This window comes from Somniosus microcephalus, chromosome 9 (genome assembly GCF_052327205.1).
Source record: "Somniosus microcephalus isolate GS21.2 chromosome 9, FLI_Smic_1.0, whole genome shotgun sequence".
Lineage (NCBI taxonomy): Eukaryota > Metazoa > Chordata > Chondrichthyes > Squaliformes > Somniosidae > Somniosus > Somniosus microcephalus.
The window spans coordinates 73,046,735-73,059,840 of NC_140995.1; the positions used below are offsets into that span (position 1 = coordinate 73,046,735).

At 43.9% G+C, this 13,106-nt stretch overlaps 1 protein-coding gene across 1 annotated transcript in view; it reads left to right on the top strand.

Annotated features, from left to right (window-relative positions):
• lats1 (large tumor suppressor kinase 1) overlaps positions 1-10,881 on the top strand; it is a 64,540-nt gene extending 53,659 nt beyond the window's left edge. Inside the window, 3 exon segments of the mRNA XM_085996769.1 lie at positions 4,657-4,839; positions 8,428-8,534; positions 9,366-10,881. Of these exon segments, the coding sequence (XP_085852895.1) occupies positions 4,657-4,839; positions 8,428-8,534; positions 9,366-9,881 (806 nt within the window). The 3' untranslated portion in view covers positions 9,882-10,881.
• Positions 10,882-13,106: the final 2,225 nt, after the last annotated feature.

Genomic DNA, 13,106 nt, shown 5'->3' on the forward strand with positions numbered 1-13,106 from the left:
TTTTACATTAAGTTTGAGAGTGATGTAGTCCAATCTGAAACTAAGGTCTTCAATCTAAACAGAGAAACTACAAGGGTATGAGGGACAAGTTGGCCATGGTAGATTGGGAGACTACACTAAAAGGTATGAAGGTGGACATATAATGGCTAACATTCAAGGAAATAATCCATAATTTGCAACAAACATATATTCCTCTAGGGCACAGAAACCCAAAAGGAAAAGTGATCCAACCATGGCTAACAAAAGAAATTAAAGCTAGTATTAAATCAAAGGAGGAAGCTTTAAAGTTGCCAGAAAAAACGGTCAGCCTGAGGATTGGGATCTTTTTAGAAATCAGCAAAGGGGGACCAAGAAATTGATAAAGGGAAAATGGAATATGAGCACAAACTACTGAAAAATATAATAACGGATTGTAAAAGCTTCTATAGGTATGTGAAAAGGAAAAGACTAGCGAAGGTAAATGTAGGTCCTTTACAGTCAGAGACGGGAGAATTTATAATGGCGAATGAGGAAATGGCAGAGAAATTAAATAAATACTTTGTTTTTGTCTTCATGGAGGAAGACACAAAAAACCTCCCAGAAATAAGAGAAAACCAAGGGTGTGGCGAGAATGAGGAACTTAAAGAAATTATTATTAGTAAAAAAAAACCAGTGCTAGCAAGATTAATGGGACTAAAAATCGATAAATCCCAAGGACCGGATAACCTACATCCTAGGGTTTTGAAAGAGGTGGCCATTGGGATAGTGGACGCATTGGTTGTCATCTTCCAAAATTCTATAGATTCTGGAACAGTTCCTGCAGATTGGAGGATAGCAAATGTAACCCCGCTATTTAAGAAAGGAGGGAGAGAAAAAACAGGGAACCACAGACCTGTTAGCCTCACATCAGTAGTTGGGAAAATGCTGGAATCTATTAAAAAGGATGCAATAACTGGGCACTTAGAAACTAATAGTAAGATTGGGCAGAGTCAACATGGATTTATGAAAAGGAAATCCTGTTTAACAAACCTGTTGGAGTTCTTTGAGGATATAACTAGTGGAGTAGACAAAGGGGAACCGGTAGATGTGGTGTATTTGGATTTTCAGAAGGCTGTCGATAAGGTCCCACACAAGAGGTTGGTGAACAAAATTAGGGCACATGGAATTGGGGGTAATATACTAACATGGATTGAGAATTGGTTAACAGACAGAAAACAAAGAGTAGGGATAAATGGGTCTTTTTCAGGATGGCAGGCTGTGACTAGCGGGGTACCACAAGGATCGGTGCTTGGGCCCCAGCTATTCACAATCTATATCAATGATTTGGATGAGGGGACTAAATGTAACATTTCCAAATTTGCTGCTGATACAAAGCTAGGTGGCAGTGTCAGTTGCGAAGAGGATGTGAAGAGGCTTCAAGGGGATCTCGACAGGCTCAGTGAGTGGGCGATAACATGGCAGATGGAATATAATGTGGATAAATGTGAAGTTATCCACTTTGGTAGAAAAAGCAGAAAGAACAGTATTTCCTAAATGGTGAAAGATTGGGGAATGCAGGTGCTCAAAGGGACCTGGGTGTCCTTGTATATGAGTCACTGAAAGTGAATGTGCAGGTGCAGCAAGCCATTAGGAAGGCAAATAGTATGCTGGCCTTCATTACAAAAGGATTTGAGTACAGGAGTAAAGAAGTCTTACTCCAATTACATAAGGCTCTGGTGAGACCACACCTGGAGTACTGTGTACAATGTTGGTCTCCTTACCTAAGGAAGGATATACTTGCCATAGAGGGAGTGCAACGAAGGTTCACGAGATTGATTCCTGGGATGGCGGGACTGTCGAATGAGAAGAGATTGAGTAAACTAGGCCTGTATTCTCTTGAATTCAGAAGAATGAGAGGGGATCTCATTGAAGCATACAAAATTATTACAGGGCTTGATGGGGTAGATGCTGGGAGAATGTTTCCCTTGGCTGAGGAGTCTGGAACCAGGGACCACAGCCTCAGGATAAAGGGTAGGCCATTCAGGACTGAGATGAGAAGAAATTTCTTCACACAGAGGGTGGTGAATCTTTGGAATTCTCTACCCCAGAGGGCTGTGGAGGCTCAGTCATTGGATATATTCAAAACAGAAGTCGATAGATTTCTGACTAGTAAGGGCATCAGGGGATATGGCGATAGGGCCGGTGAATGGAATTGAGGCAGAAGATCAGCCATGATCTCATTGAATGGCGGAGCAGGTTCGAGGGGCCGAATGGCCTACTCCTGCTCCTATTTCTTATGTTCTTAGACTGCATGTGCCTTGTTATTATTCACCTGGTTTTTATGCCCCATTGGATTCATGAGCCGGAGCTGAAGAGGCAGCCATCCATTCTGTCCTTCTCCTTCTAATAGCGCAAGCATGGTGGATTGCCTTCAAATGAACCAATCCTGGTCATTACCAGGGAAACAGGCATTTGCTTACATAATTTTGCACTGATGGTCACCTACCACCTGCACATTAATTGACTGGTGCCCCTTGTGATTCCTGTAGACTGTGGCCCAGATTGTCACATGTGTCCCATCAATAATGTCCTACACTTTGGGAATCCTGGCAAATAGAAAAAGCAAATTGTCATGTCATACCAGCTTTCCATATGGCGATTTCTGAAAGGGTTAGTTAGTGATGGTCCAATCTGTCACCTGTGTTGTACCTCCGGGCACTGGTGATCAACTGATGTTGCACGCGTCTTGGAAAGATCTGGAGGCATAAACTTGAAGTGTTGTGATCAGATCAACCTAATGAAGTGGAGCTTGCGACGGCCAGTTTCTTCAGACATACCCAGGTCTGTGGACATGGCAGCTCGATAAGGATGATGTAAATGTACCTCACGCCTCCCCTCCTTGTCCAAATCCTTTTCCAAATCGCAGAGAGGAACGATGCAGAGTTCTTTTTTCTTCTTTCTGGTTGCAGCTCTTGAAATGAAAAAGGCAAAAAAATTGCAAAAGCAAAGCTACGGCAGAAAGCCAAACTGCTGCTGATAGAGTGGAAGGAGCGGGGAAGAGCAGAGGGTGTAGGCAGAAATGTAGGGCAGGAGGAGTTTGCAAAGCTAGGAAGAAGCATGGGAGGGATTTGAGGACAAGAATGTGAATTAAAATCCATATACTGTGAGTCGTATTGGTCCACCAGGAGCAGGGTGGTAGGCAAGTGGGATTTTGTGTGAGACAGGATGTAGTTGGATGAGTTCAGGAGTTGAGGGAGCTGGAGTTTGGGGAAGAGGGTCTCTGGCACTGGGAGAGAGGTTGGGATGGAGACGTTTCGGAGTTGGAAATAGGCAGTCTTGATGAGACAATGGATGTGTGGGTTGAAGCTCTGCTCAGGATTGAGCAACGCCCCAAGGTAGGACTGGAATGGAATGGGCAGCTGGGAAAGTGACTGGGGGAGAAAAGGCAGTACTGTATGAGGCCTCTGGCTTAACATTGACCACTTTCCCAATATTCTGTGACCCCTGACTATCCAGTAAAAAGAGACTGAAGTCTTGAAAATTATAGATCTTCCTCCTGTTCGGGTTTGTCTCCATCTGCTATGCAAACAGAGAAATAGTGTTTAGACGTTAGAAGTTTGAAGAGTACGTAGAGTGGAAACCAAGTGTCTGTAGTGCAAGTGAGGTTTTGTTGTAAAATGCTCCTTTTCAAATGCCCCAAGCGTTCCAGTTGTAAGTGGCAATAACAGTGTGCCCTGCTGCAGTATGGGCATTCACGGGAAGATCGGAAAGAGTTGTAATGTCTTCTAAAGCTTGGCATTAAGCCTTAGTTATGGTGTAACAGGTTGCATGGGAACTCTATAGCATTCATACTTTGCCTATCTGCTGGTTCTAGGCAAAAATTGACCAGCCTTACTTTGGCACACTCCCTGAGGCCAGTAAACCTTTTCCTCCTCTGATTCCTGCCCTTTGGCTGAGGGACGCAGCCTCCTGAGTGTACACTTTGTGGAGGGGGGACTGAAAGCAGGCGAGCCTCTCTTCCTGCACTTGCAGACACCCGTTGATGTTCTCTGGCTATCTGTATTTTCCTCTGGTAAAACTTTTGACCAGCAATTTTTTCATTGGTGAACAAGAAATGCAGTTGTCAATTGACAACTGAAGCCCTTTAAGAGCTGTAGCTGGGCACAACTTCCCAAATCTCACTGATTGTGAGTTCCCAACTGTAAGTCCAATCTGGGCTTACTGTGAATATTTCACCAGTAATCCATTCGCCATGATACTTCTGCAAATGTCAATTTGCTCAACCACTCCCTCACCATCTTTGATATCCATGTTCCCAGTAAAACCCTTACTCAATCCCATGCTGGTCATTTCCCCCTGTTATAGCGCCCCATCTTCACTTCCTCAAGGGGCACAGACCCAGTGTATCCGGCCATAAATGTCAGTTCCCTTCAGGGTGTGACGCAGAAAAGCCCCAACTGTGCCCGGATCAAAGATAGCCACTTAGCAATCATGTCCGAATGGTTCCTGCCAGCCCCGTGACTGAGGGCCATATGATACCCGTGGATCGATCGACACTCTGAGAAGGGATAGAGACAAAAGAGGGAGAGAATAGTACTGGAGATTTGTTAACAGTACAGAATGATGTCTCTCCTGTACATTGCCATCTTCAGAAACCCTACTTGTCTGATTGTTGATGTGTTTCCTCTCTGCACCCAGGTGACCATCCTCGGCAGGACAGCATGGATTTCAGTAATGAATGGGGCGACCCCAAGAGCTGTAAGTGTGCGGAGAGACTAAAACCACTGGAGCGGAGGGCAGCTCGGCAACATCAGCGCTGTCTGGCACATTCCCTAGTGGGCACGCCGAATTACATCGCACCAGAGGTCTTGCTCCGTACAGGTATGGTTAATTGCTACGTACATTGAAGCACATTTTGGTCTCATTCAGTGAGTGGGGATGTTTTTTTCTCATTGGATCATCAGCCCCTCTGCTGTATGTGATGCTGAACTCTCTTGATACTGCTGCCCTAATGCTAACTCGCACCAAGTCCCGTTCACCAATCACCCCTGTGCTCGCTGACCTACATTGGCTCCCGGTTCAGCAAAACCTCGTTTTTAAAATTCTCATCCTTGTTTTCAAACCCCTCGATGGCCTTGTCCCTCCCTATCTCTGTAATCTCTACCAGCCCTACAACCCTCCGAGATATCTGCGCTCCTCCAATTGCTGGCCTCTTGAGCATCCTCAATTTTAATTGCTCCACAATTGCTGGCCGTGCCTTCAGCTGCCTAGGCCCTTAGCTCTGGAATTCCCTATACCGCTCCGCCTCTTTTTTAAGACGCTCCTTAAAACCTACTTCTTTAGCCAAACTTTTGGTCACCTGTCCTAATAGCTTGTTATGTGACTCGGTGTCAAATTTTGTTCAGTAATCACTCCTGTGAAGTGCCTTGGGAAGTTTTACTATGTTAAAGCTGCTGTATTAATGCAAATTGTTGTTGATACAGGTCGACTATCCTTTATCCGAAAACCTTGGGACCAGCTGTGTTTCGGTTTTCGGAATTTTTCGGATTTCAGAAGGTTTTCATCTCCGTATCTGGCAACAAGCACTGTTGCTTAGCAACAGCTTGTAAACACTCGGGCCCTGCCTTGGAAGCGTCTCTGAAGCTGTTGCTAAGCTACAGAGACTCTTTCCACAGCCTGACTGTTTAAAAAAAATGCTAGGGGAAGAAAAAAAATACTAGGGGAAGAAAAAAAACCTAACAAAACGGCTGCTGATTTCTGCTGTTAGATCGAGGTTTCCGGCTCCCCCTGCTCCGTATCTGAATTCCTTGACTTAGCGGGGGTCTGGGGCTCGACTGCCGCCGCCAGTTGTGGGAAAGCCGGATATCGGCTGACTCCTACACTCAGCTGGCCCGCAAATCAGGTCGGGGGGTGGGGGGGAAGAAAAGAATATCGGATGGGCCGCTGCAGCTATCGGACGGGCCGCTGTAATGTTGGGTTCACTCTCCCGGTACCTCCTTCACACTGCCCGGCTCGGCCTGCAATCTCCTACCCAGGAGGGAACTCTGTGACCCTCTGCCCTGCTCACAGGGAAAGGCAGAGCTCCCGGACCACTCCTGTCATATTTGGTGCCACTCTGGTCATGTCGTGCGCACGACTTACGCTCCACGAAAAAACTTTCGGTTTTTAGAGGTTTTCGGAAGTGCAGATAAAGAATAGTCTACCTGTAGTGATAACTGGACAATAAATTGTTTAAGAACAAAAAAAATCATCAATCCCCTAGCTTTCTAATAGATCCTAATCCCCCAACATGCATCATCACCCCATCCCTTATTTAACTCGCTCTTCAGAAATGTATCCCGTGCTTTTGAACCAGTTTATTCTCCCTATTTCCATGACCTTCCTTCAAAGCTTATACCACGATTCACCGTGTGGTTGAAATTTGTTCTGTTCAGTTTCAGCTGTCTGACGTGAAGACACAGAGTATCCAGAAAGTAAAAGTCCTTCCAAAGATTCTTCTGTTAACTTCTGGTCACATCCTCTGTATGTATTGCATTTTCTGTAGTGACAGAAAGCTTGCAACCTATAAAACAAAACATGTATACAGTACAAATGGGAATAGCAAACCCTGGTTACAGAGTAAATATTAAAAATTTGAATATCTAAAGCTTGTTACATCTGTCAATAATACAAACTGGAATAACAAGCCCCAGTTACAGAGCTAAACAGTACAAATGAGAAACAAAGCCTGGGGAGTCCAGAACAAGGAGCATAACCTTAACATTCGAGCTAGGCCATTCAAGGGTGATGTCAGGATGCACTTCTTTACATAAAGGGTTGTGGAAATGCATAGTATTTACAGCACAGAGACGGGCCATTTGGCCCAACAGGTCCATGCCAGTGTTTATGCTCCACATTGGCCTCCTCCCACCCTACTTCATCTCGCCCCATCAACATCTCCTTCGATTCCTTTCTCCCTCATGTGTTTAGCTTCACTATAAATGCATCCATGCTATTCGCCTCAACCTACTCCCTGTGGTAGCGAGTTCCACATTCTAACCACTCTCTGGGTGATGCGCTATCAACAATACCAAAGACTACGAGATGGACTTAAATGAAGTAGGCTTTTATTGACTAAGAACTAGAGCATGCCTCTGCTAGTGAATCCATCCTAAGAGCTCCCGGGGGAAGGGTGGTGAGTCACCTTTATACCCAGGCTTAGGGGTGGAGCCAGGGGCTGAGACATGCCTGGACTTGTACAGGGTTAACAGTGGTTTACCACACAGGCATGTACAGGTTAACAGTGGTTTACCACACTGGGTAAAGACATTTCTCCTGAATTCCCTACTGAATTTATTAGTGACTAACTTATATTTATGACCCCTAGTTTTGGACTCCCCACAAGTGGAAACATCCACTACCCTATCAAATCCCTTTGTAATCTAAGACCTCTACCAGTCACCCCTCAGCCTTCCCTTTTCTAGAGAAAAGAGCCCCAGCCTGTTCAATCTTTCCTGATAAGTATAACTTCTCAGTTCTGGTATCATCCTAGTAATTTTTTTTTGGTAGTTAATTCCTGCACCAGGGAAATGTGGAACTCTCTTCCCCCAAAAAGCGGTTGAGGCTAAGGGTCAATTGAACCAAGATCGATAGATTTTTGTCAACAAGGGTATTAAGGGGTTATGGAACCAAGGCGGGTAGATGGAGTTAAGATACAAATCAGCCACGATCAGTTGATTGGCAGAACAGGCTCAAGGGACTGAATGGCCTCCTCCTGTTCCTATCTTCCTAAAGGTTAAGAATGCAAACCTGAATTTAAAAACCTGGTTTATCCAGAGGTTGTATGTCCGGAATACTCGATCGAACGGCAAAAATCAGGAGCCGTTTTTTTAGTTCTCGTTCTTTTTTTTTTCCCCAGTCAGGCACTGCAAGGTCTGTAGCTATAGCAACAGCTTCAGCTAGAGACGTTTGCAGCTGCAGCTGACTCTTTAGAAGCTGTTGCTAAGCAACAGTGTTTGTTGTCAGATACGGAGATGAAAACCTCCGTATGCTTCAACATTAACTTTGTATGTCCGGCAGTTTTGATAGATCGACAACACGCCAGTCCCGTCGGTGCTGGATATCACAAAGTTTCCTGTAACTGGTTCTGTGGTAAATGATAGAAATCTGAATAATAAAACCTGCTTAGAGGGTTAAAGAACAAAGCCAAATACCAACCCTCATTATATTGTTAAATGGTACAAATCTGAATGCCATGACAAATCAAAAATCCTGGTTACAGGAATAAATAGAATCCTGAATAACACATCATGGTCTCGGGGAGTAAATCACGGTAATTAATCCTTGTTACAGATGTGAAAAGTTCTAACCTGAATAACAAAACCAGGTTACACAGGTCAATAATGGGAATCTGAATAACAAATCATGGCTACCAGGGTAATATTCCATTGACTTGTATTTATAATATGTATATTAATTTGTATCTTGTAGGTTACACTCAGTTGTGTGATTGGTGGAGTGTTGGTGTCATTCTTTATGAAATGTTAGTGGGACAGCCTCCTTTCCTGGCACAAACCCCATTGGAAACACAGATTAAGGTAATGAGTTTATAGCGCATGTCTCATTTACCTTCGGCACTGTGATGCTTGTCTCTTTACACTGGCCCTCTTTCAGCCCATTTAAAAAAAAAAACATGCATGACAGTGAAGCAAAACCGTGTTCAAAACACAGCAGAAAATGGTTCTTTATTCTCGAGGAACATCTAAATTTATTATCCCTGCAGAGTTGCCAAAATGGGAGCCCCAATTAAAGGGTTTATAATTCATTAAAAGGACCAGCCATGATCTAATTGCAGGGCGGCACAGTCCCGAGGGGCTGATGTCCTCCTCCTGTTCCTATAAAATGCATTTAAAAGCAATTGCACATTTTCTAAAAATCCGGTGGTTCAACAATAAAGAAAAAAGACTTGCATTTCTACAGCATCTTTCATGACCACAGCCAATGAAGTACTTTTTTGAAGTGTAGTCACTGTTGTAATGTAGGAAACGCGGCAGCCAATTTGCACACAGCAAGCATCCCATAAACAGCAATGTGATAATGACCGGATAATCTGTTTCAGTGATGTTGATTGAGGGATAAATATTGGCCAGGACACCTGCTCTTCTTCGAAATAGTGCCATGGGATCTTTTACGTCCACCTGAGAGAGCAGACAGGGCCTCGGTTTAACGTCTCATCCGAAAGACGGCACCTCCGACAGTGTTGCACAGCACTCAGAGTGTCAATCTAGATTTTTGTGCTCAAGTCTCTGGAGTGTGACTTGAACCTACAACCATCTGACTCAGAGGCAAGGGTGCTACCAACTGAGCCACAGCTGACACAATTGTGGAATGGTAGACTTACGATTTGTATTATTGCCCCATTATCACAGGTTATAAACTGGCAAGCGACGCTTCACATCCCACCCCAGGCTAAACTTAGCCCAGAGGCGTCGGATCTCATCATCAAGCTTTGTCGAGGTCCAGAAGATAGACCTGGAAAGAACGGCACAGATGAAATAAAAGCCCATCCATTTTTCAGACTGATTGATTTCTCCAGTGACATCCGGCACCAATCGGCTCCATACATTCCCAAGATAACTCACCCGACAGATACGTCCAATTTCGATCCCGTGGATCCCGACAAATTGTGGAGCGATGGTAGTGATGGGGAAAGTGTCAACGACACACTCAATGGCTGGTACCAGAATGGCAAGCACCCTGAACATGCTTTCTACGAGTTCACATTCCGGAGGTTTTTCGATGATAACGGCTACCCTTACAGCTACCCCAAACCATTGCAGTGTGATTACCTCAGTCCAGAAACACCCGAGCATCAAACAGAAGGTAATGAGGAAAAGCCTGCAGCGGGGAAAGCTAGCCAGAATCGAGAGCTGGTATACGTATGAAGTGAGAGTCTTTTTTTTAATCAGAAAGCCCCTTGTTTAATTCCCAGGGACAGATTTTAGTTTTTACCCTATGCTTTCGTGTTTTCTTTCTTAACTTACAGAAAAATATATTTTGTAAGTATTAATTTATTTGAATGTGGTAATTTGAATCCTCCAGCAGTTATGTGAATAAATAGAACGCTGGCTTGAGCACCTAACACTAGAGTTGAAATCGGTTGGATCATGTGATCAGTAGTCTGTCAGCAAAATTGTCCTTAATTATTACCTTAAGTGCTCCCATGTTCTTGGAGAGTTTTATGTAGGTGAAGTGCACAGTAGATGCCTGTATTTTTTTCATTAAAAGTCTAAAGGAGTCATTTTTAGAGGCTCCGCTCCCAACACACAGCACAAGTCCGAAGTAGGACTGTAACAGCGTAGGGCTGACTTTAACCTATGCTTCCAGCCAGTGAGGCTCTATGGTGGGAGTGGGGATAGGGCTATAACACAATAGGGCCCATTCCGGGAGTGGGGATGGGGCTATAACACTTTCGGGTCCATTCTGGGAGTGGGGATGGGGCTATAACACTATAGGGCCCATTCCAGGAGTGGAGATAGGGCTATAACTCTCTAGGGCCCTTTCTGGGAGTGGGTAGAGGGCTACAACACTATAGGGCCCATTCTGGGACTCGTGCTCCTGTCTCGCGAAGCTGTCCCCTTGGGGGCGGATCCATGCTAAATGACCTGTTGCGTGTCTGAAAGCTGGAAAATGGTCTTTAACGCTGTGCCTTAAAACATCCTGCTTAGCTTTGACCAAATATGAAGAAATCAGTTTGGTGTAATTTACATGAAAATAATTTTCTTTTAGAAGCGTGTAGAACACAGGTTATTAGGTTTCTGTTTTTAATTTATGACTTGAATTTATTTATAAATTATACATGTTGTATAAACATTTAATTTGACTGTAAATACCTTCATTGTTTCATTTTATTTCCAATGACATTAAATCTAAGATAATTTTCAATGTTAATTGTTTGGCAATCAGTTAACAATTTAGATGCAAATTAACCAGTATTCAGTTGTCATCTTTACACCTTGCACCACCATTTCCAAGTCACACACCATCCCGACTTGGAAGTATATCGCTGTTCCTTCATCGTCACTGGGTCAAAACCCTGGAACTCCCTCCCTAACAGCACTATGGGAGTACCTTCACCTGACTGCAGTGGTTCAAGAAAGTGGCTCACCACCACCTTCTCGAGGGCAGTTAGGGATGGGCAATAAATGCTGGCCTTGCTAGCGACGCCCATAAAGAAATTAAAACCGTTCCTTGTTCAAGTTTTGAAATCTAGATATGATTATGTTTGTGGAGATAGAGTTGTAATGTAGATTATTAAATATTCAGAGTGAATATTAACACCACTGTCGACCAGTGAGTTGGAGGCAGGTTTTAATTTAGAGTCTCCATACTCATGGCAGAAACTGCAGCAAATGGTCTCCTGACTACAGCAGGATTATTTCTCCAGCAAAATGCAGTGAGTGGAGGATAGTTACTTACAATTTGTGTGTGTAAAATCAATCCTAGTCACTTGCAGCAGTGTGGTCTCCAGGCGTGATTGACGGGGGAATTACCCAATCATCGCCATTCTAGCTGGGACTCGTGGTGTCACTAGATGCAGCCTTAAATATTTACATGCAATATTTTAGGTTTATGTTGTACTGTTCTAGGGCAGGCCCTGCTGCATTCAATCTTCTATGCCTGTTTGAGAAATGTTTTTAGGTAGTTCAGTGGTAACACAGGAAGATGATAAAGAACCAGGCTTATACACTGAGACGTGACAACAAGGTTCAAATGTTATTTCCCGCTAAAGTCCTGAGGTCTGGATGGTTCCCAGGTGTGCTGGTCATAATTTGCAATGTATCCTCCGTGAAGGGCTCTGCTGTTCGTTCAACTGAAGCACGGATTAATCAAATCAGCCACAAGTAGAGTGATGACATGATATAAGAAAAACTTCTATCAGAGGTCTGGTTTGTATGATTGCTGTCAAATGATCACTGTGTTGTGCTGTTTGCTTTGTTTTTCAATAACCCTACAACAATAACTTGCATTTATATAGTGCCTTTAGCGTAGTAAAATGTCCCACGGTGCTTTACAGGAGCGATTATCAAACAAAATTTGACACCAAGCCACATGAGATATTAGGACAGGTAACCAAAAGCGGTCGGTTTTAAGAAGCATCTTAAAGAAGGAGAGAGGCAGAGAGGTTTATGGAGGGAATCACAGAGCTTAGGGCCTAGGCAGCTGAAGGCATGGCAGCCAATGGTGGAACGATGAAAATCGGAGATAAGCAAGAGGCCAGAATTGGAGGAGCGCAGAGATCTTGGAGAATTTTAGGGCTGGAAGAGGTTACCCAATTCCCATGCTCCCCAATCATTTAGTATAAACTTCTGTGGAGAGAGGGAGTAAAATTTGAAATGTAATAAGTGAAAAAGTCTTGCTATAAAATTATATATTTCTTTGAAATGTCCCAGTTACCTCAGGGCACATCTGCTCTATCAGTCAACATCAATGTATGGATGTAGCAAGCAGGCACTTGATGTATTGTGAATCCCGGGCAAATATCTTCATTGACTTCTGCGAGAAACCAACATCCCAAGTGGACTGTGGAAAGCGCTACAATACCATGTACTTGGATTTCTGAAAGGTGTTTGACAAACTTCCACATGAAAGGCTGATACTTCAGCTGACAGCTGTGGAAATTTGGAGTAAATCATGGGTATGAATAAAAAAAATTGGCTGATGGCCAGAAAACAGCAGGTACTTGTTAGGGGTTATGTCTGGTTGGAGGGGAGTACTGAATGAGGTGCTCTAAGGCTCTCTCAGACCACTACTGGTTCTAATTTACATGAATGACTTGGATTCAAAGTTAATACATATTACAGGAAACTTTGTGATATCTGGCACCGATGGGACCGGCGTGTTGCCGATCTATCAAAACTGCCGGACATACAAAGTTAATGTTGAAGCATACGGAGGTTTTCATCTCCGTATCTGACAACAAACACTGTTGCTTAGCAACAGCTTCTAAAGAGTCGGCTGCAGCTGCAAGCGTCTGTAGCTGAAGCTGTTGCTATAGCTACAGACCTTGCAGTGACTGACTGGGGGAAAAAAAAGAACGAGAACTAAAAAAACTTATAGAAAACGGCTCCTGATTTTTGCCGTTAGATCGAGTATTCCGGACATACAAC